We start from the raw sequence: 27,298 nt of genomic DNA, 5'->3' as shown, positions 1-27,298 counted from the left end.
AGAGTGAAGTGAGGATAAACCCAAGAACACAAGCTTTCCCACATTCCCATGTAGAAGGACTAATAAGGTCACTGAGGTCAGACACATCTGAGGATTAGAAAATCCACAGGCACTGCCTCCCACAGGCCCCAGACAGTGGCACCAAAGATCTAACCAGAGATGACCCAGGACAGGACACCTGTGTGAGGCAATGATCCTCCTTCCACCAAATGAGGCTTAAAGTAACTGCACATGTCACGTTTATCATACGGTTAAGCTATATGATTATGGTATCGTTAATACAATTTTTACCACGACAACCTCTACTGGTATAGTGCTTTATTGTTTACATGTTTTCTCACTCAATCCTTGCAGCAACCCTGAGGTAGGTATTATTATCCCCACTTTACAGATGAGCAAATGGATGTTCTTGGGTTAGATTACTGGCCGAAGATCACATGCTTATTAGGGCAAAGCCGCTGATAATTCCAAACCCAAGAGGACTGTTTTGAGTATTTCACAGGCTGCTGTCAAGGAAAGTAGAACTGAAAACTTCAGTTGGGAAGGGCTGGATCTTTTACTGGAGCTCACTCAAGGGGTTCCCTCACTAGGGATGAACGAGGCACATTCACAGGCCAAGACCGGAACTGAACAGGAGAAGCCTAAAGTATCTGCGAGTTGTGAAGCAGAAAGTTTGCTGAAAGTTGACAGTGTCATCAAATATGCACAGAGCCCAGCTCCAGAGACTGGGGAAAACAAGACGGCACCCAGCAGCTGCAAGTCCAGGGGCTGGCCACAGGGCAGGTAGGGTGGGGCAGGAAGAGCTGCCACTGAGTGGCACCTCTCGGCTTGGCCATGGTGTGGTATCCTTGGGGCAGAGGTCCTCTAATTTTGTTAAGGCCTTGGGAATCTTATGAAGAACAAAAAACCTCCCCCCAGCAAAACACAGACACACAAGTACAGACAACATTTTGCATACAATTTCAGGGAGTCCATAAACCCCCAGGGGAGAACTCCTGCTTAGGGCAAGGGCGTCAACCTGAGCAACATCACTGATACACACCCATCTCCATGCTGCGTGTATTTCTTGTGACTGTTCCCCTTTTCCTGTCCCCTAATATTTAGAAGGTTGTGAAGTTTCTTTTCGGTGGGAGCCAAAAAAAGGGGGTCCAGCCAGAGAAAAAGCAGCTGTGCACGGCAGTGGTGGCAGCCAGGAGGCAAAAACAAAGAAAAAGATTGGGTCACATGTACTTCTGCCCTGCCCACCCAGAAGGTCACTTTGGGAGTTTTTCTCTACTCAAGAGAAGGGTTGTGGGAGGCAATGGGGAAGGGCAGTGGTTTGCTTCCTTTTAGAAAGAAGACCCATCCCCTCGCTGGCTATAGGGTCTAAAGCTCTGCAGGCAATACCCCTTCCCATCCTCCCCCTCCTTACCCACTGTGAAAGCTCCTGAGCGCTGGCCCAGTTATGCATCCCTGGCCAGGTCTCCTGTGAACGCACATGCTCTTTCATGGAAGAAAGAAAACTGGGATGGGAGGAGATCTCAGGGCAAAGATTCCATATTGCAGCATGGGGATCATGCACTCCCCACAGAGAATCAGAGAATCAGCAAAGCCACCCCAAGGATTCAGTGCACATCAGCCCCCAATCGTGTCCACAGGTCTCCCTTCCAGCCAGGGTCTAACTAGAAGGCAGAGTCATAGCTATCTCCCATGCCCCATTCCCAAACTAATGGGCCCAAGATAGGGAGGGCTGAAGGGGTCACAGCAGTTCAGACCAGGGGTGGAAAAAATCCTGATTCTCTGAAGAGAGAAGTTTTGATCTCTCAGGAGACTCAGGAATCAGGACTCAGACAAAGGGTTGGCTCAGAGCCCATCCTGGGCCAGAGAAGGTAGATACTAAAGTCAAGTGACCACTCCAAGGCCAAAAAGAACTGAGGCCATGACGGTCTTCCAAGCCCAGTGACCTCCAGGGTCTCAGCGGTCATCCATTCCAGTGGTCACTCATGCAGTAGTGGTCATTTGCCCAGCCCTAAATGGATGTTTCATCACACGTGGCCAGGGGAGCCCCAGTCAGCCGAATGTGGGCTGGGCTTGGGCAAGGATCAAGCAGGAAGGGTGGAGGGAAGCCACCAAAGCCACTGCCCCGCTTAGCTAGGGCCAGGGGCAGCCGCTCATCTTCAGGAGAGGGAGAGGGAGGATCCTGGCTGTAGCTTGTAGTCCCAGATGCTGGGGCCCCCAGGTCCAAGCCCACCTTGTCTCTAGCCAGAAGTTCCCTCTGCCGCCGCCGCTGCTGACGCCGACCAATCAGGAGGAGAGTCAGGGATGCTGCAAGAATCCCCAGGAAGAAGCCAGCCAGTCCAGCCCCCACTGTGTGGACCCGGCTTGGGGGTCCCCGCTGGTTGCCCCACACCAAGCTGTAAGCAGCTACCACGCGGGCTGCCCCACCCTCCTGACATTCACAGGCATAAGCACCCATGGCCCCCGGGGTTACCACCACCTCCAGCCCATCCCGCCGGGGGGTAAGTGCAGTCACTCCACCAGGCTGGTGCCACACACAGGATGCCCAGGCTGAGCTGGGGGAACAGGGCAAGACCACATGTGCAGCTGTCGCCACAGGAACTTCAAACACTACTGGCTGTTCTGCAGAGAGAGAGCAAAGGCACAAAAGGTAGTGAGGCTATAGGCTGAGGGTGTGATCAAGAGAAATGTGGGGGGAGACCAGATGAGAGAAGCGGCCATGGAAGCAAAGCTAAAAGGCGCTGGGTCATCGGCTGCCATATCTGCCAGGACCCAAGTTTTAAAGTAGATCCAAGATAGACAACTTTCTAACCCTTTTCCACCCACTCCACCCACATTTTCCTAAACCAGACAGACCTCCGGGCTCCTTAGGGCACAAAGAAGAGACATCTGCTGATTCTATGTCTTGGACCAGCCTACAAAGAAGAGAATACTCGGTAAATACAGTGTCAACATTCCCTTCTACCCTCCTCAGCACCACTGAACACTCCCTCACCCGTTACATCTCCCGTGACCTCCTAAATTACTCCTGGAATTATCGGTCAACATGCTCTTCGTTACTAATTTTTCCCCCAACACCCTTTACACTTCTCATGACACTTGCCATGTCAATTCTACACATATTCTAGCAGACCATAGAGAATTAAATTTGTGCTAGTTCTGTTAGAAAGATGAGTTGGTGGGGTGTTTTAAAAGAAAAAAGGGAAACTTCTGAGAAATGTAGCTGTCTATCCACAACCTCAAGATTTCTCTGGGAAAAAAACAAAAACAAAAAACAAAAATTACAGGATTGGTTTGTTTGTTTGTTTCTATTAAGAGAAAGAGAAAATGTCATCTCTATAAAAATTAATCAAAATTCTGTGAGGGACAGTGACACAACTTTGTTTCATAAAGCTGCTCATCCCTGAGTAGGAATTCTTTCTCCAACAACTGTTGATATCTACTGGCCTCTAACAGATCTGTTTCAAACAATACAATCCCAGTACTTCCAGGATTTCAGTGGACTGCATCTGACAGAGGGACAGTAAGACAGACTGCTGACTCTGGACTCCCAGGCACGGGTCCCAGAGGTGGGGAGGCCACAGAGACCCCTACTGGGCTGTCAGTGAAGACCAGGTGGAAGTTCAATCTGAACACACAAGAGCCTCAGCCAAAAGTAGTCTCTGAGTGTTAACTCCTTCAACACAAACTGAGGCCCCTGAAAGGAGCTCCAAGACCCATATGAACACATACTGGGTAAAACCAAGTTTGTTTCATCTAGCTGAGAGTGGGGAACATGGGGAGGCCATATGTGCAGCTACAGCCTCAGGAACTTCACGGTCTATGTTTTTCTCCCTTGTATGAACTGAAGTATGAAGGGTAGTATGCGTAAAAGTACCAACTTGGCAATGTCTTGTACTACCAAGAAGTACACTGCCATATCTACCCCCCCACCCTCAACCACCACCACCACATATATATCTTAAGGAGACCCTGAGGCTCAAGTACACAGGATACTTAAGACCAATGAAATTCTTGTTTTAGTGGATATTAAAACAATAAAGGAAAGAACAAGGCACTTGTTTTTTTCTTAGGTGTTTCAAAGTTCTCCTGAAGGAAATTAAAAGACCAGATCAAAGTTCTTAAAGAAAAATTGATTCTCAAAGACAAGTACTTTTACTTTTAAAATATTTGTAACTTTGGGGTTCAATAACATGTATAAATATATAGTAAATTAACTGAGCTTTGAAATAGGAAATCACAAAGTCAATTTGAAAAAATATTTTCCAAGCAATCAACTAAAAAAACTTCACTGAAGGGAATCTTAAAGATTAAAAGACGAGAAATGTTATATACCAATTACAACTGATGGACATCATTTGAATCCTGACTTCAGCAAACTATTTTCAATGATAAGCAATTGGGAAAATCAGAACATTGGCTATTTCGTGACATTAAGAAATTGAGTTTTTGGTATGATAATGATAATATGGCTATGTTATTTTTCAAAAGCGATACACGCAGAAAGATTTATGGATGAAGTAATATAACATCAGAGGCTTGCTTTAAGATAATTGAGAGTGAGTGAAGGTACTGATGAAGCAAGATTGGCCAAAGGATAGTTGTTGAAGCTGAGTGATAGACATATGGCAATTTATTATACTATTTTATTTTTGAATGTTTGAAATTTCCTATACTAAAATGTTTCTGAGAGAGTCCTTATCTAGTAGAGATACACATTGAAATATTTTAGATTAATATGATGTCAGGGATAAGCTTCAGTGTGACATATGATTTTAAGCTAGCTGCTGAATGGAAAATGGACACTGGGAGCCCCAAATGAACAAATGGAAACCAATTTGGAAGATATTAGAGTAATCCAGTTAAGAAGTGATGATGGTGCAGGCTAGAGTGATAGAAGTAGAGGAGAGAAGAGGCTGTGGACTGAGGATATGATAGATAGAGCTAGAGTCAGTAAAAACTACAATACAGTATGGGCAGTTTCTGGCTTTACCAACTAGATGAATGGATGTCCCTCTTTTGAGATGAGGAAAACCAGAGGATCATGTGAAAGAAAGAGGAAACAACAATGCATGCTAGATTGCTAAGTCTGGGTTGCTTGTGAAGTACCCAAGGGGAATATCAAGTAGGCAGCTGAACAGGGAATTCTGCAGCTCAGCTAGAGATACATCTGTGGTTGTCAACAGCACTCGGTTGGGAGTGAATGGGGATGAAATCACCTAGAAAGGCTGTGCAAGTGTAAAGAGAAAGACTGAACCCTGAGGAACATCAACATTCAGAAGCTGGATGGAAAAAGAATCAGTAAGGGAGACAGGCTGGTGAGGCAGGTAGGAAAACTTGGAAAAGGCAAGAGGAAAGAGTATTTTGAGGAAGGAAGGAGGGCGTAGTCGATTGTGAAAACACTTTGAGGGCTCTTATAAAATGGAAACTGATACATGTATGGCAATGTGGAGGCCAGTCACATGACCTGGGCAGGTCCAGCAGAGAGGCAGGACACTGATGAGGCAGCACCAGATGGACAGATAGATGAGTTAGTAGTGACTGACAAATGGACACGCAAGTTGCACTAAAAGAAGAAACACACATACACATACACAGGAGGGCGGCATTGACAGATGAGGAATAGACAGACATAAGTATTAGTCAGAGCCCTGGGACAGCAGGCAAGAGGCGAGGGCAGACGCACTCACCCTCCATGCTCCCCAGCATGGGCCACACATGCATCCAGCCGGAAGCTCCAGGCGCAGACAGGGTCTTGGGCCAGGATGCACTCTGAGCAGCTCTGGAGACGGCCACAGTTGGTTGTGTTCACTTGTGTCACCTCAGCACGGGACCCAACCAGGAGCCAGCTCTACAGAAAGTGAGTGAGAAAAAGGAATATGCTGCATCTCAGACTTCAGGGTCACAAACTGGCTCTGGACTCTGATGTCTCCCCACCAGAATCCCCAAAATCTATAACTCACTTGATACAATTTCATATTCTCAACTGGCTGTGCCTCTGGGAATAAGGCCAGATCCTCAAGGACACTGAGCTTGGCTCCAGTCCGCACAGCTCGGTGGAGATGTCCATCCTCTAGAGGCCAGGCAAGGGATACAACATAGTGACATAACTATAGTTGTGACTGGGACTCCAATGCTTGTATGTACGGGTCCCTCTTTGAAACGAGAGCATGTGTGCACTGGATGGGCGATGTGCTTGGCTATTAAACATACCTGTCCCCAGGTAGAGCACATCATACTCTTTTCCTGAGAGACTGGTCACCCTGTGGGCCACGACTCTGAGATAGGCTGTATCCGTAGTTACGAGCAGTGGATGGTCATCAGCTGGAATCACTGGCTGGTCCATGAGTGGGTGGTCTCGGATGAAGGTGAGCACACGGTCAGGCAGAGAGAGCGATGAGCCAAATTGCTGGAGTTTCATGTTATTGGCGATGCACTAGAGGAAATACAGGATGGGAGACAAAGTTTCCCAGGGGCCAGGAAGTGCCCAAGATGTTTAGTTGGGCTCTTGCTGTAATGCGGCAATTCTGGTGTGGGTTGAAGAGCTGCTCCAGTCCTCTCACCTCTCCAGGTCTGGGCTGGGGTACATCATTGTCCACGACAGGCAGTCCCCTGTTGCAGTCATGTTTCAGCTCTTTGAAGGGACCATTCAGCACTGTCCGAATGTCTTGTGGTCGGAAGGCACAGACAGTAGAGATGGCGGCCCCCTCCCTGAAAGAGTCACAGGTCAGAGCCAGACACAAGAAGGGACCTAGGGGACAGCAACTCATCACCTGTCAAATGAGATGACCCATGAGAAATGCATGAGAGCCATGTAGTCTACTCCAGGGAGAAGCCACCCTCCCTCCCCCGGACGAGACAGCACTGACACTGTGCCCACCCGATGTATCTCCCACCCTGTAACTCTACTTCACACCACGACCCCCTCACCACTGAGAGGAAAAGATGCCGTAAAAGATGGGGGTCCCCCCTCCATCCTCAGGTCGAAGAATGGCCATGTCCTGCAGGACACTGGAGGCCCGGCCATGCTCGGGCCCTGGACATAGCAGGTCAGCCTTCAGAAATGTCGTCCACCTCTGCCGGAGGGTCTTCCGACCCCCAAGGTCCCCCTGGGGTGACAAGCACACGGAAAGTTCTCTTTAGAAGACAAATATTGTAGAAAGAGTGTGAAGATCAATATAAGTTTCCCCCAGACAAAGACAGATGGGGAGGCAGATGCATAGAAATGCAAGGACAAAGATACAGATAAAGTAACAACAGGGGATAATAAGATAGACCAGTAGACAGGGTCACAATCACAATGACAGTGACTAAGTTCATTGAGCACTTAAGTACTGTACAATGTGCTTACATAATTCACTTCATTTAGTCCTCAAAACAACCTGTACAGCTAGGCATCATTATTATCCTCATCTGCAAGGATGCTAGAGAACATGCCCAAATTCGCAGAAGCAGTAAGTGGTGGAGGGGAAGCTGAAGCCCGGGTCTGTCTGTCAACAGTTCCTGCCTTTAACTAGTCCACCTCAAAGGGGCAGGGTGTCACAAGGGTAATTATGGGGCTCAAGAGGACAGAGCCCTTTCCCCACACTCCTCCAGCTCCCAGAAAAGAAGTCAAGACAGGAAAAAGGGAGACAGAGATGCACAGACAGAGACCCAGAGAGGAAAAGACACAGGCCAGGAAGAGCAGGAGAAAACAGACAGCTGGGGTCGGGGTCTCACCGCGCACACTCGGGCCACCCGCGGAACCTTAATATGCTCGTATGAGTCAAACGCTCGGGAAGTCTCGGTAAAGAAGAAGTAGATTTCATCGTCTCCGTCTTCATCCCCCCACTCGGCTGGCCTCAAGGCCACTGCTGCGACAAAAGCTGGAGCTGGGGAGACCTGTGGGCTCAGTTCCCACAAACATAGCCTGGGACCACCCGGCCTCCACCCGCCCTCTCGGTTCCCAAAGCACCCCTCCCCCTCTCCCCACCGTTGAGCCAGGATGGCAAGGTCTCTGTCCGAATCCAATCCTCAGCACGACCCACAGCCCGGGAAATAATCGGCTCCGTCCCAAGGTAGTTTTTCACAGTGGCAGCATAGAGGACCCCCCCTGCAGGGCGACAGGAAGATGAGCTGTAAGAGACCCACTGAGCAAAGCAAAAGGGGTCACAGGCAGAGCAGGGAATAAAGCAGGGGCAGGAGCTCTCAGAGGCTGAGCACCCATGAAGGGCCAGGCACTGCTAAGCACATGAAAGGCATCACCTCACTTAAAAATCATCACGGGCAGGAAGGGAACCAGTGTTAAGGGAAGAGTGCCAGAACGTTAATGTGTATGAAGGGAGAATAAAGGCTGTCCTTGTGGAAATCGGTCTTTGGTTAGTTCCCTGTTGTTTTAGGGACTTCTCTACTCTGTAATACACTAATTATACTGTGACTCTCCAGAAAGGGGGTTTGCTTTGCAGCCTGTTCCCATCTTAAGTTCTCCCACTATGGTAAATGGCTGAAGGAGCTAGCATTCTTTCTGAACATTAGTGGATGTACACTGCTCCGAAACAAGTCACAACTTCAGGGTGTACTAGCATCACTCTGGAAATTGATCAAAATGCAGATTCCTGGGGAAGAAAGGGAGGTGCTGCTCTGTGGGCTGAATGTCAAAACACAGTGTTACTCTGAGTAATACCGCCAAGGGTTCAGACATGAGCAGGAGGAAATGATTCTGGGGAGAATAGAAGGTTGAGAACTCCCTGCAGTTCTGTGTATCACAGGGGCTCTGGAGAGAACACAGTGGCATTCCTTCACCACTTCCTGCATATGAGGCACTGTGCTGCATGCTAAGCACATTGCTTCCCCTGAGAACCCCACTCTGAGTCTGGAAGACAAACGTGTAACCAGATACCAGGAGGTGGGGATGCACAGACGTGTGTGGGAGCACAGAGGAGGACCCAGCCACATCTGACTGGGAGCAGAATCTCAGAGGCGATGTCTGAGCTGGGTCTGAAGCATGAGTATGTGCCAGGTAGAAGGACTTTAAGGAGAAAGATTAACAAGTGGGAAGAGGGGAGTCATGTTTGGGGATGTAGGGCACTGCCCACGGCGGAAGCGCTGGGGCGGGGGGAACAGGGGCTGCTGGGCAAGTGAGCAGAGATGCCCGGGAACATGGACTTTATCCTACAGGTAAGAGCAAAACTATAGAGATTTTCTTGAAGATGAGGTGACATGATCAGTTTTAGTTTTTAAGAAGATAATGCTAATTAAAGGCAATTCACAGTCCATGCAAGGGTGAAGGGCCTGAACTAAGGGAGGGGCAGAAGGAACAGAGGGACTAGACTTGGAAGACATTTCTGAGGCAGAATCCATTAACGAGATTTGAAAATCAATTGAGCATGAGGGTGAAAGAATGGAATAAATTATGTCTCTTAGGTTTCCAGCTTATAAGATAGATGATAATAGATGGTGATATTATGAACCAAGACAAAGTGACAGGAGAAGGCCCATAAAGGAGGCGGGAGGAGAGTAAGTGAGCTCAGGCTGAGGTGCCCTCAGGATGTCTGGTCAGAGGTACTGGAAGGCAATCAAACAGAAAGCACTGGGCAACAGGGCCGAGTCAGGCAACTTGGGAGTCATGCTCAAGTCGCGACATGAACATAATAGCCAGGGAGAAAGGGGAAGAAGGAAGCAAGCCCTAGGACACCACCATTTAGGGGGAAAAGCTACTGAAGACAATTCAGAAGATTAAATTTGAGGGGCTAGAGGAGCGAAAAAGGCTAGTGTGTCAGAAGTCAGTGCACAGAAACTCCAGCAAGAGCCATGGGGGCTCACACCCACAAAGGAAAGAGTAAGGAGTCGGGCAAGTAAGAATAAGGAGTCGGGCCACTGTGAGGGAAGCACAGTCATGATGGGGACACAGGTGCTCCAGTGAGGCTGCATGCGCCAGGTACTGGAAAGATAACCGCTTTGTTAAAAACACATCATGCAGAGCAAAAAGGGTCAGGAGCCCACTGAGGGCAACAGTAGGGCTGAGTTAGAATCCTCCTTGTGGAGTAGGGAGGGGAGACTATACTCTCCCTTGGGATTGTGAGAAGAACCCAAGCTTTTTGGAGCCAGGAAAGCTTAGGTTTAAACTCTGAATACTTACTGGTAGTATGATCTTGGGCAAATTAACCTTCCTAAGCATCAGGTTCTCCAAACGCAGAATGGGGATAATACCCCCTTCCACTTAGAGCAGTGCTGAAGCTTAAATGAGATAACAAACACAGAGACCCAGGTAGGGCCTGGCCCATGGCTGCTATTTGATATGTGTTGGTTATAGCTCCTTCTGAAACCTCAAGGGGCCACATGCTTGAATTGGTGTCAGAGGTGGGAGGACTATAAAATGGCATCCAGTTCCTTTCAGAGTATTTCAGGAGGGAGAAAACCAGGTGTGGGGCATAGGTCCTGACAGCAAATGGAACAGCAAATGAGCTAATCCTCTGTACACAAAACACCCTAAAACCAAAACTCTGGCAGAAGCTATGACAGGGATACCCTGAGGATGGAGGGAGATGGTTATGAATATTTGGGGAGCATGACTTGGTAGGGGGGAAGGAATAATCAGAAATATCCTGCAAACAGGAAGAGCACACTCAGGGCGGAATAGTAGGTCACTGACACTAAGGGACAGCAGGAAGAATCAGACACTTTGGGAGGAAGTAGCAGGTATACCAGGAGTACCAAGGGGCTTGCAACAGTCTTACACACACACACGTGCATGCATGCACACACACACGCGCGTGCGTGCGCACACACACACACACACACACACACAGAAGGAACAGAAGCCATCGGTCAATGAGAGCAGAAATCCATAGGACACAAGATCACCACATGTCCTAGACACTCCAAGGCAATCTCAACTCTAAGTATTCTGTTTCACTGTCCATATAATAAAATACCCCTACATTTATTACTGAATGGATCAAGTCAGTGAACATTAAAACACACATTGCTATTGGCAGAAGATGATGTGCAAAAGAGAAAAATGTCCACAGTGCTGAGTTCAGTAAACAAGCTGGTTAGAAAAAAACACTGGGTACAATTCGATCCAATTTTTTAAGATACAGATACCTGTCTGCAGGCCTAGGAAAGATTGTTGAGGAAGCTACATCTACAGTATTAATGATGTTTGTTTCTGACTAACGAAATAACACATGATTTTTATTTTCTGTTGTACACTTTTTGTATTCACTGAATGTGTTTTTATAGTTAGCATCTTTAATTTTATAGCCTGAAAAATTAAGATATTTTTATTTTGGAAATTAAAAAAAAAAACCAAAAGATTGAAAGCTGCAAAAGATGAAGAATCACAGTTATTTGTAGAAGTAAATCTCTACTTGCCCAGATGTAAAGCCTGTGAATACAGACCTCAAGTATGTTAAAACCCAACAGACAGGCTCGGGTAAAGTCATGGCAGTGAATATTTTGCTACTCTAAGGGTTTCAAATTTTCACTCTGATATCAAAATGCTCACCTTTAAATAAATTTACAATAGGAATTATCATTCATTAGCTTTAGAAAGAGGATTTTAAACATGCCCTGGCCCTCCTTCTTCCACTTCCTTTTTTTCTGTGGTCAGAGCTTTGCAGGATTAATAGCTGCTACCCTAATAGTCTCCCGTTTCCTTATCCAAGGATTGGGACAGCTAGCTACCTTTCTTTTTTAAAAAGCCTATTATTGGGACAGAGTTAGGTAGTGGGAAATACAGTGTTTGTCTTTTCCTCTGTTGGCCATATAGTATTTCCATAATTGTCTTGTTTCAGTGTGTAAATACTAGTCTTGGGGCAGACATGCCTGGATTTAAGAGGTAGGCGTGGATGCAAAATGCTGGCAGCACCCAGTGTATCTGGAACATTTGCAGTGCTCCTTGGCAGATGCAGTAACCACGAGATGCAATGAGACCAAAAGATGATAAAAACACAGGAACGAGTTCCCAAAGAGAAAGAGCAAAGAGCAAAAGCTGCCTCCCTGGGCCCTATTTATTACAGGGCATGATAGGAAGGACCACAGATGACAAGCTGCTATCTCTAGCTCGGGTACCTGGGTGGGTATGCACTGGTAGGGGAACAGGTATGGGGAAGGTAAGTGAAGATGATGAGCTCAGTTTGGGACATGCTGATTTTGAGTCCTGTGGGACTTCCAAATGGAGTTGTCTGAAAGGCAGTTGGATGTGTGGTCTGTAGCACCAGAAAATGACTAGGAGGCATTAGAATGTGGTGGAAACAGAATTCACAGGACTGGTTGAGATCATAACCATGTAGAATGAGAAGAGAAGAGAATCGTAGGTGGAAGTCTAAGGAATTTCAATATTAAAGGATGAGCAGAAGACAAAGACCCTATAAAGGAGACTGAGAAGGAACTGCTGATGTTCTTAGGCTAATGTGAATGTTATTGTCAAGATATTTGCATTCTCCCAAATTTGAATAGTGCAAATAGAGATACTGAGATCATTGTTAATTTTATCTACATGCAGTACAGATAAATGTCATATTTGAAAACAAGATTTCTGAAGCTTTTCCTAAAAGAACTACAAATACCAATAAACCCATGAAAAATTGTTCAACCTCACTAATAGAGATGCAAATCAAAAATACATCAAATTGGACTTTGGAGGCAGTCACAGTTTTTATGTGTATTAAGTATATTACTTGGGACTGATGAGTGCAATGAAATAAGCCCTCTCATCACAGCTAGTGGGACTACTTGGAGAGAAATCCATTAAGTACCACAGAAATCTTTACACCCTTTGCCCAGCAAGTCTACTTTTTGGGTTGATTCATATGCAATTAATTACATTTATGTAAGAAGATTTCTTCTGCAGCATTATTCATAAAAGCAATAATTTATTTTAAAATTTGAATGTATAATTATATGGAATAATTAAATTGTACTACATTCATATAATGGAAGAGTATATAATCACTAAAAATCATATTTTGAATAATAAACAATTTCTATGAGAAAACTATTAGTATAAAATACTAAGTGAAATATGCATAACAATTCCAATATATTATAAATACACACACACACACACACACACACACACACACACACACGGTAAAACACAATAGAAGAAAATACTCTAAAATAATAACAGTAGTTACCTGGTAATGATTGAATTACAATAACTTTTCACTTTCTTCTTTATACATTTCTACATTTTCTCAATTTCCTACAATGCACCTTGTAATTTTTTATCATTTAAAATATATTCTATTAATAAATATTACATTCTAGTAATATCTGCATTACTGAAAGCTCTTTTTACTTCAAAATATCCCTATTATCTTTAAGAACATTTTTTTATAGCTCCTAATCAGGAGTTCTAATTCTAGTTCTTACATAATATTGGCACTATTTTCTATAATGCCATTTTCAAAACAGAGGGAAACAGGGCATATCATGGATGAACATTGAAAGAGCCAACTGAATACTGACATTTATGTCAAACCAAGAAAAATTTTAAGTTATAGCCTTATAAAGTAAGAACTTGAGAGGAAAATTTATAATATTGGTGTTGGCCATGATTTGGATCTGAGACAGAAAGAAACATGGAGGTTCTATGTTACTTTGTCTAAAGCTAGCCATTCTAAACTGTTAAAAAGATATTTCTGATCACTTTCATGATTTATCAGAGGGTCTATAGCCATGCTACCCTGAACACGCCTGATCCCATCTGATCTCAGAAGCTAAGCAGGGTCGGGCCTGGTTAGTACTTAAATGGGAGACCACCTAGGAAGACCAGGTGCTGTAGGTGTAAAAAAAAATAATAATAATTAAAATATCAAGGGAAAACCAATCCTGAATTTCATTATCTTAAAAAAGAAAAAAAAAAAAACCTTGACATCTTTTTAACATGTTCTCCCTTTTTGAAAATTTTCTTTGTCATACAATGATTTAATTTATGAAATTTGTGTCCTCATACCACATGCCAATGCAAATCTACCTGCTGACTAGAACACTAATTATATGCAGAAGACTGAATGTACTTAAAGTTTATTGCTTGAAACAAAGATAGTATATTGATTATCTTAGGTCATTGCAATTGAGAAGTCATTTTGTTGATAAAAAATTATGTAGAAGCAAGATATTCACAACTGCTGTCTTTCTTAATAATCCCAATGACTGACTCAGAATTTTGCCAAATGTGGTTGATAAAAAACCAAGAAAAATAAACTATCGACTAAACTGTTTTATTTAAACATGTATGAGTATAATAAACAAGGTTTCATCAATTTCAACTATAGATGAATGATAAAAATGACAACCCGAATATTCTATTTATTAGATGTATACTGATGTTCATTTTCAAAACTTTCATGTTATTTTATTACTTTTCAGAAAATGTAAGTCATTAATTATCTGACTTAAAGTGATTTGATTTTTATAGCTTTTAAGACTTTGCCATAGTCATGAATAAGAAAAAAAAATTTCATTAAAAAATTTATTGTAAAAAAACTCATTGTTAGACCTTATATCTCAATTTTTGTTTCCTGTAAAATATCGTCCAAAAGTAAAGGTAAAAATTAATTTTATGACAAAGTTCAAAGAAAGAAAAAATAGTATAAAGAATGATGCTGAGTCAACTGATTAGCTAGTTGGGAATAATTAATTTAGATTCCCATCTCATATCATTCATCAAAATAAGTTGTAAACAGATCAAAACATTAAATGATATAGATTGGAACACTAACATCTTACCTTGTAACTTGCCCAAGAATGTGAACAGAGGATTTATTGAAGAAGAAATAAAAATAGTACTAAAACATGAAAAATGTTCAACTTCACTACTATTCGAAGAAATACAAATTAAAACAGGGTACCATTCTTAATCTTAAAGATTTTTTTTTCATTACAATGATACATTCTAGTGAAGTTTATGTGAGGAAAAAAACTTTCATTCACTGCTGACTTAGAGTGTAAGTTGGTACACCTTTTCTAAAAACACAATTAGCACCAGATAATGAGCCATAAAGTGTTCACACCCTTTGACATAGTAATTCATTTCCAGGAATCTAAAGGAGATGAGCTAACATGAGGACAAGCATATGCATAAAAATGTTCATTACAGTGTTACAGATAATAGCAAAAACTTGGAAACAAACTAAATAAACCTGGAAATGCAATTAATTATTTGATTAAATTATGGTATGTTCATAAGATTGGTAGTAAGTACCAGGATGTCATTAAAATTCTCTTCAAAAAGAATTTTTAAACTATACAAAAATGCCTATGATGTAAAGTTATATGACAAAATTATATCCATGTAGCATGACATTTAAAAGTCACATCAGTTGACTCAGTCACTTAAAATTTCTATTAACCTTGTTTTACACTAACATGAGAAAATGGCTGGATTCTCACTGAATTTGGAGGGTACACATGGAATATTCTAACCTAAAATATAGCTTATATAGCACAAAAACAATTCACTTTGTGACTACCAAAAAATTAAACAGTCATTCCCCAGAAAAGGTTTAGGCATAACCTTCACTACTTTAGCAACTATACAGAGCTTGTTCAAAGGAATTAACAGATGGAATTTATTTAATAGTCATTGTTGATTCCTCTGAGCAACAAAGGACTGGCCAGCAACATGTGCATGAGTATATATGAATATGTATATGCACACGCACACACACACACACATTAAAAAGGCTAGAAGGAAATATCCTAAAATATTAGCAGTGGTTTTCTGAGCAGGAACACTCTACACCCGGGCTAATATGGTAGCCACCAGATACATGTGACGATTTACATTTAAGTTAAAATTAAGGAAATTTTAAAATTCTGTCCTTCAGTTGCACTAGTCACATTTCAAGAGCTCAACAGCCACATGCAGCAAGTGGCTACCATGGTAGACAGTGCAGATACAGAACATTCCCATCATCACACAAAGTTCTTTTGGACAGTGCTGTCCTAGAAGATTTCATATGTTCTTTATACTATTTCCAAATTTATTACAATATGCATTGTAGTAGATTCCTCTTATAAACAAAAAAAAAAATGAGAACATAAAATGAGGTTGAGAGAGGAAACACTCACACTAGAGGTGCAGAGAACACATTCTCTAGAGAGAACACAGGGAAATAATACTCTGGAGAAAAGCAGGAAGAATAGGAAGGGCTAGAAAGAGACATGGAAATAATAGAAATTCCCAGGAAAGCAAAGAAAGGACACAGAAATTCCAACAGCAGGGTAGGGAAGGAAGCAAGCATAGCAAGAAGTCACAGGTTCTTGTCTCTCCCACTCACCAGCCATTACAGCTGCTGAACGCTGAGCTGGCTCAAAAGGACATTTCCCCCGGCCACTCTCAATTCTTTCAACCTGCTGGAAACTGGACACGGCCTACAGACCAGAAGGGGGATTGGTTTAGTGGTCATGCAGATGTTCATGACGAAAATTACAAAGATGGTCAGACGAAGGAAAAGCCCAATTCCCATTCATCTCCCACTGTTCTGCTGCCATTTCCATATTCCCAGTCTGCCACTTCTGATTCCCCCACCCATTCCTTCATCTCCCAATTGTGTCATCACTCTTTTCATTGGTTTATCTTTCTTCCCTTATTTTCCCTTGTACCCAACACCTGCATGCTCTGATGAAGGAGCACCTGGGATGGCCCTAGAAGACACTGAGAGGCTGAAAGACAGATCTTCTCTCTGAAATGTTGCTGAACTGTAGGGGTTGCAAGCTGTCTAGAGAATGCGCTACAGGACAAAGACTGGGTTAGGCAGCAGGGCTAGAGCCCTTCAGAAAAGTAAAGAAAAGTACAGGCTTTATAGGACCACCTGAAGCCCAGAGGTTTAGAGAGAAGCACCCCTTCCACCCCAAGGATGAAAGATGGGACCAGAGTCAAGAATATGTAGAAGGGGAGAAGGGAATCTGCAAAGTCAATGAAGGCCTGAAGCTCAGGTCAACATCTGAGGATTTGGTAAGTACATGTCTTCCTCATGCAGGGACTCTAGAAGGACTGCCCTGGGAGGGGTGCAAAGGATAAACGTTCAACTAGAGCCAGCCAGAAAAAAGTTCGACCAGAGCCAGCCTTAGCTAAGCATCAAGCGCTAAGAGAGTCTTCAAGATAACGTCTAAAAATGGAAATCAGGGATGATTTCAACCTAGGACTGACAAGGACGTTAACTGTGGCTGGTTAGGAATCAGATATATGTCCCCTGAGTATAAGTACACTACTGGTCCATTCTGATTGCTCATCTATTTGCTGTAATTGACAAACAAGGTTTTATTTTTCTGAGAGAGCCTTGAAAAGGGCTTGTTAAAATCAGATGTGATCTGAGGTCCCTAAAAGAAAATACTGGGTCAAGAGTCTTCTGGAATGGAGGACCCCACAGAGGCACAAGCACCTTACCTGTGTGGCAGTGGGAGCATTCTAGCCTGAGAAGAAAGATAACAGTTCAGTGAGAGAGTATCAAAATGTCTGGGCAGTTTGGAGACAGGGCTAATACCTGCTGCTGTAGCCCCTCTTAGCTCTCACCTAAACTGTGGCAGTAACTTCCTTTCCACCACACTGCCTAGCCTCATCCCCAATTTACTCTACATATCCACTCCAGAGTAATAGTCCTAGACTATCAGTCCCTGATTTGATAAATTTTTGAGCAAGAGAATGAAAATAATGGCTCACCATTGCCTGAAGTTACTTATTTTCTAATACTTCTTAAAAATGAACTCTTTCTTCTAACCAAATCTGGATCACCTATTATTCCTAGAAAACAAATTATATTTTCCCATCTCTATGCCCAAAGCTACACCCTTACATTTCACCAAGAACCAAGAGGAAGAGCCTTTTCTCAGTTCTCATCCTCTTTAATCTTTACATACCTTTTGCTACTTTTGAGTCACTCCCCTACTTGAAATATCCTATTTCTTGACTCATTTGAAACTGTGCCCTCCTGGAGTCCCTCTTCCTACCTAATTGTAATTTCTCTGTCTCTCTTGGTTGTTTCTCTTCCCTCTAGCCTAGCCTCTAACCATGGGTCCTAGCTAAAACCCTATTGCTAGTACTTCTCACATATACTTCAAATATCTCATTCATTCTTACACTTCCAGCCAGACCTCCTATGCAAATCATTTCCCAAACTCTACAAATCTGATGTCTTCCAACTCTAGCCTGTTTTTGTGCCTGACTGCTTGACTTCCTCATAAAGATGGCCTATCAGCCCCTTATAACTCAACATGTCAAAACTAGTCCTCTTCTAGTTTCCCCAAATGGCATCATCCTTCTATCTAAGTTTATAGCATTTGAGCAAGTAAGGCTCCTATTAACTAGACAGGTTGTGATTACTGTACGGTCAAAATGACACCTAATAGGGTCTGAAAAGGGCAAGGTGATTCCACTACATTCTCTCTCTGAATGTTGAGCTTCTTCATTATGTCGTCTTTGTGTCAGTCAGCACATTAGTTGTGTTCAACATTAATTGTGGTGAAGGCAAGTCCCTTAAGCAGAATGCCAGAGCTAGGTAGGAAGGCTCTCAGTGAGCTGTAGGGTTGGAATCTGTCCTTCAGTCTTGGCCAAAGACCTTTCCCTGGTGGTTGGGGAGCGGGGGGGAAGTGGTCCCTTTTACATGAAACAGGTCAGATGTCACAAGAAATTGAAGACAGGTAAGGTCTTTTGGAATGCAGGCTGGAGTAGAGGGCAGGGTAGTAGAGCCAAACAAACCTGAATTTGAACCTTAGCTCTGCCTCTGCTAGCTATATAATGTTAGACATGGTACCTAACTTTTCTAAACTTTCCTTTCATTGCCTGTAAAATGGAAACAAATAATACCTAAATATCATGATGTGGTGATGAGAATTAAACTCAATCATGAATGTAAATTACCCAGCACAAAGCCTGAGACAGAGTAGATACTCAACTGAATGTGAAGATTTGTCATTGTGAGTCTAACATTTTTCTCTGTTAATTGCTGAAGTTCCATCAACAAAACAAATTAAAATACTTTCCTCTGGTATCTAATGAGCTATGACTGGAGGGAAGCACTTGCATTGTTGGAAAAGGTAGGTAGTAGGTCCAGTATTTGAACTTCCTCTTGTAAGAACTTTCATTTCTCTGAGCAAATCAACTCTGAACAAGTTGTGTCTGGAGCAGCTAGCTAGTCAAAGCTCTCAGATAATAGTTAGGCATAGTCTCAAAGTTCTTAATCAGAGCCATAAGAGGTTCAGCACTAAGGATAAGGCAAGAACTTGCTCAAGCAGTGGGAACTTTGCCAGATAGCCAGATAAGACAGGTAGGTAAAGGCAGAAGAGAACATTCAGGAAGTCTGGAGGTCAGTTTTAGTATGTGGCTTGAAGGGTTAACACAGCTAATCTTTCTGTGCCCTATATTCTCCTACAAACAAGTCTTGACAAAAGGAGGGTCCTTCATTTCATGAGCCTGCTAGAGAAAGAGCCGAAAGTCATGGATGTGCAGAACACAGACCCCTGGCTTCACTGTTGGTTGCTGATGTTACTTGAGAGTGGACAGGGGTCCAAGTCCTACTAATCCTGATGAGCATGTCTAGAACACTTTCTGTCTGAATACCTAATGATCATTGGGGTCCTACCTCAGAGGTCCAAAGAAGAATAGAAGGCCCTGGGAGACTAGCTTGGAGTGACAGCATTGTCTATAAGCCATGGGTCTGGTATTTATACCCAAGGGATTCCCGAGCCTGCGCAGACTGTCAATGGATAAATATGGCAATGACAGTTCTACTGCTACTTTGTGAACTCTTGTGAGGACTGTAGGGAAATAGGGAAACTAGATCCTCAATATTACCCAATAGGATGTAGAGATTTTCAATATCACCTCTGAACTAGGAAACCTTCCCAGGATGATGGAGTTATCCACACCTGGCAGGGAGTCTCTCAACACCTTATGAAAAGGACTCAACAGAAACCCAACCAAGCCCAAGGGCAGCCCAAAGGGACTGACTGTATATCAAGCATATACAATTATAGTATTCTAAGCCAGAAATATGAGGATGGTCCTTAGCAAAGCCATGGTACACTGACTAGAACCAGGTCGCAAGGATTACTGCAGACTGCAGAAGGGTCAAGTCAAGATATTAGTTAAAGACCGGAGTCAGGAAAAGGACTTGTTGCACTCCCTCCTATTCCTCTATGGAGCAGAAAGGAAAGCCACCAGATACAAAGGACATGTGAGGCTTTCGACTCATTCCAGGGCCTGTCACAAATGTACACTGCCAGAGGGCCAGTGATTGACTACTGGATAACCGATGGGGAAAGCTGAGGGTTAAAAAACATTAAGACCTTTCCTCAGATGTCATCAATCCCAGAAACTTTTGTCACCATGAGTAGCCTAGATGCGACTAGGGGTATATATGTCCAAAGCCTGCTTGGGTGTGAGGGTGAAGATGCCCAGGGCTTCAGCAGCAATGAACAGGACCTAGAAGAAAACATGGTTGACAGAGTGACCACCTTGAAGGCAAGATCCAGAGTATGGGGCCACTAGGTACTACATTAGTGGGCAGTGACCTCAGAAGCTCATTGAGAGCAGAGGATCAGATCCCACATAGAATGAGGTTAGCAGTGCAGATGAGAGAAGGTGGTGAGAGTCACAAGTCATGAGAGAAAGAAATAGGCATGGACTGCGCTGATTAAAAAATGGACCCAGGCTGCCTGGACAAAACATACACAGGCCAAGGGAAACATGATTACTAGTCTCTGAAGTCTCTCTGGGATTTCTCCTCTCCCCAGCAAAGCTAGCATCCCTATCTTCCTTCACCATCCCATTACATCTCTATGCTTTATATAGCTTACTTCCTATAGAGCACCTCCCTCCCCACCCTTTCATACCCTCCTTCAATGGCAGACAAAGGCTCCATCCTGTGGGGACATCCCTCACCCCCGATGTTTATCATGCACCACAGCTGCCTTAATCATGCCCCACATCATGGTCACTCACAGAAGACCCTTCCCATCCTCCCACCCGTCACTCACAATAACCCCGCACTTCGGATCAAAAGCGAAGGTGCCGCATGTGAGGAGGTGAGAGGCATTGGCAATGGCGAGAATCTGGACAAAATTGTGACATTCGGCCTGAGGGTCAGAGATGGTTAGAAAGAATCAGAAGCAGCAGGTACAAGGAAAGGTAGGGAAGTGTAAAGCCAGTTAGATGCAGCTCTGGGATCAGAGATTATGGGTAATGATACAGTGTTAGAGTCCTGCCTGGGTCCATTGGGATGGCAGCACTGCAGGGGACTGACACAGAGTTAGGGCTGGGACAAGGTCTCGATTGGCACTTAGGATAGGGTCTGGATTTATACCTACCTCCTTTTTGCCTTTCTTCCTACAGTTCTGTCTGTGGGCCTCAGGCACCATCCAGTCAATCTGAGAAAGAAGGAGTGACCGTTTCCCCCAGATTCCCTCCCAACTCCTCCTAAGTCAGAGTAGGTAACAGTTCTACAACCTCTATTAATTTGGGAACTTCAGAGACATCCATGCCACCAGAGCATTGATTTTCAAACTAGAAGTCTTTACCGATTAATGAGTAATGAAATTAATTGTGAAATGACAACCAACATTAAACTATATCAGAATGTATCATATTTAGGAGAGCAAATTTTATTTAAAGAAAGTTTTCTTTCAGTACATACCTTGTGTACTAGGTCAAAATATACCATGTACTTCTTACTAAGGGCTGGTCAAAAAAGTTTGAGAGCTATTGCCCTAGAGTAATGTGATTCCAATGATTCCTCTGCCCATTGTCACCTGAAACCTGGTCACTGTGGCCTCTACCCATCATCATGAACCTCACTCATAGCCTCCCCAGCCACCATGACCGCCCCCTCCCCCACAATCACCTTCAGCTAGTTAAGACAATGAGGTTGATTATTTCCTCTTATTCATTTTAACCAACACCCCTCCTCCTATAACAACACCCCCTTTCACATCCCAAAAACCATGGATCTGGCATCTGGGGTCTTCCCCACTCTCATCTCTCACCCTGCGGGGTCTCTCCCCTGAGAAGGGCAGGGATAAAGCAAAGATGGTGTCCCGGGCGCCAACGTAAAGTGTATGGGAAGCAGGATCCACAAGGAGAACAGAGTAATTGTATGTCTGAGGAATGGTGAACCGAGTGAGATAGGAGTCAGCCTCTGGCAGGAAGAGAAGGAGAAAGGGAAGAATAATATCAGCCATTGCTTCATAAGGGTTGGGTCCACAAGGCCAAAGCCAAAGGAGCCAATTTTTGTTTTCTTCCAAGTACCATTTATTTAGCAGTCATCAGGGGAAAAAAACAGAGAGTGATAGGCCATCTACTTTCCCAAAGACAGATAATTGATGAGGCCAGAATATTTAGCACACAGTCTAGCACAATCCAATCAATTATGCTTTTTCTATAAAAATGGAACACTTTATTTATAAAAACAGCACAAATATTAAGTTTGTAATTTCTACTCATAGCAATATGAGTAGAAATTTGAAAATACCTATAAAAGGTACAAATACTTTCCTCTCTAAATTGCCTTTTTTAAAAAATCACTGCTTAATAGTAACTTCTTTTTACTTAGAAGGGAAATGTTTCACTCTTTCCACTAACACGTTAGGAGACTAGCTCCTTTCTTTCCCACCACCCTTGACCTCCACTCACCTCTATTCCACCCAAAGAGGTAGAGAGTGTAGTGGGCAAGAGTATGTGCTTTAGAAATGGGTCAGCCTGAGTTTAAATCTGGCTCTTTCACTTACCAGCTGTGATCTTGAATAAGTCACTTGCCCTCTCTCAGCATCACTTTCCGAATTCATCCAGGGTTGTTGACGGAATTAAATGGTATAACATATGTGGAAGCATCTAATACATACTACATGTTTCACGAATTGTTCTTTTCTTCCTTCCTTAGGTACGAGCTCTGTTTTGGTCAGATCTAAACCTTATACCAGTATTCAAAATTCTTATCTATTTAAAGATTATAACAAATAAGTTAGCATAAATTTACCTTCTTAGCTCAGCCTCTGGCTCTGGAGACACTTTCCCTGCACCAATACAGCTCTGTTCTACCTGCTTCATCCGCTCAGCTACCCTCAAGACTGATAGAATGGCCAGCAGCCATTCATTCCTAGGTGTGCTGATGTATGGACGTCGCCCATCCTCCCACACCCATATTCATGACTGTGCTGTATCCCACTTGATCTCATGCTTAGAATAAGCCCTGGTTCATCCAAACTCTTTGCCATGTAGATGTATGGATTCCTGGACATAAACCCAGCCCACTAACCTCAACTCTATGTTGTGTCTATTGCTCCAGCACAAAATAAAAGTTCAGGCTCTGACTACAAGGTTGTCTTCTGGATTCAAAACATCCCTATATATCACACAGGTATGAAGTTTAGACTCTAAATTACTATCACCCAGCTGTGAGTTTTTGCCAAAAGGCTGTACCCTCAGCTTCACTGGTTCTGTCCGTCCATGATGTTAACACTCAAATGCCACTGAGAAGAAAATAAGATCTACAGGCATGCTCAAGTCCACCTCAGCAGAGAGCCTGTAAAGTGTGAATCACTCCAATGACCACTTTTAACCCTGTAGCGTTCCTTGGCTTCTTCCACATCTTTTGAAAGGCCCATATCTCCCTCCTCCTTTTTTCCTTCTGAAGACTTTTTAAATCATTTAAACAGAATTTAAAATCAACTCATTGATTGGTTTCCCAACATTCAACATAGGGAATGGGTAGAGGGAGAAGGCAACGTTGAGGAAGTTAGGGTTATGGTGAATAGGAAAATGAGAGAATAGGAATTGGTGTCAGAGATGTGAGAGGACGAGGAAGCGGGTTAGAGAGATTAGGGATGTGAGCAGGGCAAAGGACTTAAAGGAAGGTAGAACTGATGATTTGGGAATGAATTGAAAAGTGGGCAGACAAATGCTCGGTTGGTAATCAGAAGAATGAGTGGTTGGATAAGAATGAAAAACCTCTGGTTTGGAAGCAGGCGTCAAACTGGCGTCACGGACACAAGTGCATGTGTGGTAAAAGAGGGATAACGGAGAACGAACTCTGTAATAGACGACCTCAGGTGACCCCCATCCCCTCCCTGGCCGTCAGGGTCGGCATCTGCACGACCAGTGGCTTAACTCTCCCGCGGTTCTAACAATAAGGGGCCGCAGGAGCCGCCTGGGCGTGTCATGGGAGCCAAGGCGCGAGGGCCTGGCCCGGGATGCTGTGCAGCATCCCCGCTGGGGTGTCCCTCCCGGGTCTGGGCAGGGTGTGGGTGGCGCGGGACGCCGTGCGCGCAGCTGAGGGGCCCTGGTGCTGCTGCCCGGGTCGGGAGGGAAGGTAGGTGCCGGTACCTGCAGGCAGGGCCTGGGAGTGGCGCGAAGGGCTGAGGGCGAGGGCGCCCGCACCTTACCGGAGCTGGGAAGCGAGGTCCTGGGCACTGAGCGAGGGACGCGACCAGACACCGGGCTGCTCAGCACCGCCAGCAGCAGCAGCCGGAAAAGCGAGGCCAGAGGCAACCCGAGGCCTGGGCGGGTCCGCGCAGGAGAGATCAGCATCTTTGGCTCCGCCTGGCCACCGAGTGGGGTGCACCCTGCCGCCTCTGCTCCGGGTCGCGGCGCCTCAGGCCACGGACCCCACTCGTTTCTCGTTGGCGGGGCCGGGCCTGCAGATGGCAGATGAAACGCAAGCCAGTTCCGCCCCTTCAAGAAGGAACCAATGGCCGCGCTGTTTCCTCCTCTAGCCAATCGGAGTTGAGTGGAAGCGGGGCTGAGGAGATGAGATGCCCAACCCAGGTAGAGGCGGAGCTAGACTCAGGTGTAGGTGGGATTTCTACCTCAGAACTGGGCAAAAGGCATCAAGCCAGGACCTCAAGTATCGTGTTTTCTCAGGCCTCTCCAAAAACTCAAATTTCCATATCTGCACTAATAGGGAAAATGTGTAGGTAAATGGATACACGCACTAAGTTTCTCAAAAACATTACCTTTGCAAGCATTTAATGTGCCAAGTACAACGCAAACACAAAAAATAAAGACACAGACTATAAAAAATGCATGTGTGTGTGTGTGTGTGTGTGTGTGTGTGTGTGTGTGTGCGCCTTGTTTTAGGGAACCCACAATGTATGAAGCAGATATATAAGCAAATAACTGCAAATAGATAATTACAATACAAAGTAATTCGCATTTGCTATAATAATATACAATAAGTGCTCAGAAGGGACAGATTTTGCCTGAGAAAATCGAGAAAGGTTCACAGAAGTAACCTTTGAACCAAGTGTCCAAGGTTAGAAGCAAAAATGAACATGTTCGCTTGGATATCCTGCTGAAGAGACAAACACAGAGCCTGAGCATAACTCACTCTCTCTCATCCCAACTTCTGCTCTTTCTTCAAGCATTTAATCCTCCACTTTATAGCTTTTTTGCAGGTAATCCTTGCTTTCTCTTCCTTCATCCTCCAGTAGTATTAGTCATCTAAGCTGCATAACAAATGTAACAAATTAACATCAGAATGTAGTGGCTTAAAACAGCAAACGTTTATTTTCTCTCACAGTTTCCCTGTATTATAAATTTGGGAGTAGTTTAGCTGGGTGGTCTGGCTCCCAGTCTCTCATCAGTTTACAGTAAAGATATTGGATGGGCTGCAGTCATCTTAAGATTTGACTGGTGCTGGAGGATCCACCAGCAGGCTGACCTACTTCCATGCCTGGCAAATTGGTTCTAGATATGAGTAAGTTTCTGTTCCCCTCCACATGGACCTCTCTGTAGGGCTGCTTGAATGTCCTCACAACACGGAAAGGCTTTCTCAGAGTAAGTGATCCAGAGGAGCAAAGCAAAAGCCAAAATGTCTTTTATGACCTAGCCTCAGAAATTACATACAATCATTTCTACCATATCCTGCTCGTCACACAGGCTAACCGTGATGCACTGGGGAAGAGACTACATAAGGGTAAAATATAAGGATTTTGGGAGAGCCATATTGGAAGCTGCCTGCCTCATCCATATGTAAGGAGTCATCGTGTCCTGAAAGTTCTGCCTCATAAATAACTTAAATCCATTCTTTTCTGTTCATTATCAGAGTTCAGGACTTTATCATCACTCACCTAGACCAAGGGTCCCCGACCTCTGGGCCACTGACCAGTACTGGTTGGTGGCCTGTTAGGAACCGGGTCACACAGCAGGAATGGCGCATGAGTGAGCAATGAAGCTTCATCTGTATCTGCAGCTGCTCCCCAGCGCTAATATCACCATCTCAGTTCCACCTCAGATTATCAGGCATTAGATTCTCATAGTGTGGTGGCTAAAAAATGACTGCTAGAAATTTATTGCTTGCAGGAGATTACTGTTTAACTCTGTTTAACTATCGCCATAGAAACATAGGCTTTTTAATTAGAAGAACATAACATTCTAATAACATGCTTTCTGCTTCTATACTCCCACTTGCATACCTGACCTGTGGGTCGACAGGTAATGAATAGAAGAAGGATAGACCTTTGTGTTTAGACAGAATGAAGAATAAGATTTTGAGCTTAAAAACCCTGTACTTCTGCATTTTGTTGCTGCTTAATTTGGGGTCTGCGTACCCCTGGCAGACTCAACTGGCTGAATAAAGAGTGTTTCCTATAACTCACTCACTGAGTTCTGGTGGTCCGTGTGTCTTTCGGGGGCTGGCGGCTACAACAATAGGCGCACCAGTCCTTGGTGCCAAAAAGGTTGAGGACTGCCTGGTATAGAGAGTACAGAAAGAAATTTATTGTAGCCAGGAGCAATGAGTGGTGTGGTTTGGAGCTGAATAAAGATTGTTGGAGTTGAGCCTGGTAAGGTAGGTGGGGTCAGTTATAATAAACCTTGTAACTGAAAAAGAAAACACAAACAGTTTTTAAGCCAAAGAATGACATGACCAAATATATTTTTACAAGGATAATTCTAACATCAGTATAAAAGATAATCTGGATATTAAAGACAGGAAGACTAATTTGGACTATGTGGAAAGAAGACCTGTTGAGATGCTACCCTTTACACCGAAACATAGGAAGTCTGTTGGACATCTGATTCCAACACCTGAGATACCTGGGTTAAATGTTGCTGGTGTTACTCTGAATAGCAGTTGAGAGGAGCAAAAGTGATTTAGTGGGACTAGAACATAGGTAAGTGACTCTTCCTATTGGTCCTAACCTATCTTGAACTACTCATTGGTAAATTTACCTCCCCTCCCCAACCTGTATCTCAGGCAATGAACTGAGAAGGGGAGAAGATAGTAAAGAGAGAAACAGGAGAGAGTGCTTGTCCATTTTTGGTTTGGTAGTAGCATTATCTTTTCCTTTCCTGTGGGCTAATTCGGAGAAAAATTCT

At 44.0% G+C, this 27,298-nt stretch overlaps 1 protein-coding gene and 1 non-coding gene across 6 annotated transcripts; one reads left to right on the top strand and one right to left on the bottom strand.

Annotated features, from left to right (window-relative positions):
- Positions 1-301: 301 nt before the first annotated feature.
- SEMA4F (ssemaphorin 4F) lies at positions 302-26,150 on the bottom strand. 5 transcript variants are annotated; one of them, XM_016130713.2, is made up of 15 exons: positions 26,050-26,150; positions 25,308-25,425; positions 21,970-22,121; positions 21,295-21,354; positions 20,965-21,063; positions 16,269-16,362; positions 7,970-8,089; positions 7,717-7,868; positions 6,928-7,106; positions 6,561-6,708; positions 6,211-6,433; positions 5,961-6,070; positions 5,688-5,848; positions 2,854-2,912; positions 302-2,619 (listed from the first exon to the last, which is right to left on the bottom strand). In XM_016130713.2, the coding sequence occupies exons 2-15, from the start codon at positions 25,342-25,344 to the stop codon at positions 2,009-2,011; spliced, it is 2,205 nt and encodes a 734-aa protein (XP_015986199.2). In that variant the 5' UTR covers positions 25,345-25,425; positions 26,050-26,150; the 3' UTR covers positions 302-2,008. The 5 variants fall into 5 exon arrangements, with proteins under 5 accessions (XP_015986199.2, XP_015986196.2, XP_015986197.2 ...); XM_016130710.2 differs by lacking the exons at positions 25,308-25,425; positions 26,050-26,150 and adding an exon at positions 24,364-24,903; XM_016130711.2 differs by lacking the exons at positions 20,965-21,063; positions 25,308-25,425; positions 26,050-26,150 and adding an exon at positions 24,364-24,897.
- On the top strand, positions 13,653-13,771 carry LOC118605800. Its single transcript, XR_004952241.1, has one exon. It is a non-coding gene; the product is annotated as a 5S ribosomal RNA (ribosomal RNA).
- Positions 26,151-27,298: the final 1,148 nt, after the last annotated feature.

This window comes from Rousettus aegyptiacus, unplaced genomic scaffold, assembly GCF_014176215.1.
Source record: "Rousettus aegyptiacus isolate mRouAeg1 unplaced genomic scaffold, mRouAeg1.p scaffold_m13_p_7, whole genome shotgun sequence".
Taxonomy (NCBI): domain Eukaryota; kingdom Metazoa; phylum Chordata; class Mammalia; order Chiroptera; family Pteropodidae; genus Rousettus; species Rousettus aegyptiacus.
Note: the sequence above shows the minus strand (reverse complement) of the source record. Positions and strands in the feature narration are given on the sequence as shown.

Bases quoted from the DNA above. Each gene is read 5' to 3' on its own strand.
- SEMA4F (XM_016130710.2), bottom strand. From the start codon at position 24,508: ATGCTGATCTCTCCTGCGCGGACCCGCCCAGGCCTCGGGTTGCCTCTG. The intron at 21,064-21,294 runs GTAGGTATAAAT...TCTGACCCTCAG, and splicing joins GGAAGAAAGGCAAAAAGGAG to GCCGAATGTCACAATTTTGT. The intron at 8,090-16,268 runs GTGAGTGGGAGA...GTCGCCCTGCAG, and splicing joins TTCAGCAGCTGTAATGGCTG to GGGGGGTCCTCTATGCTGCC.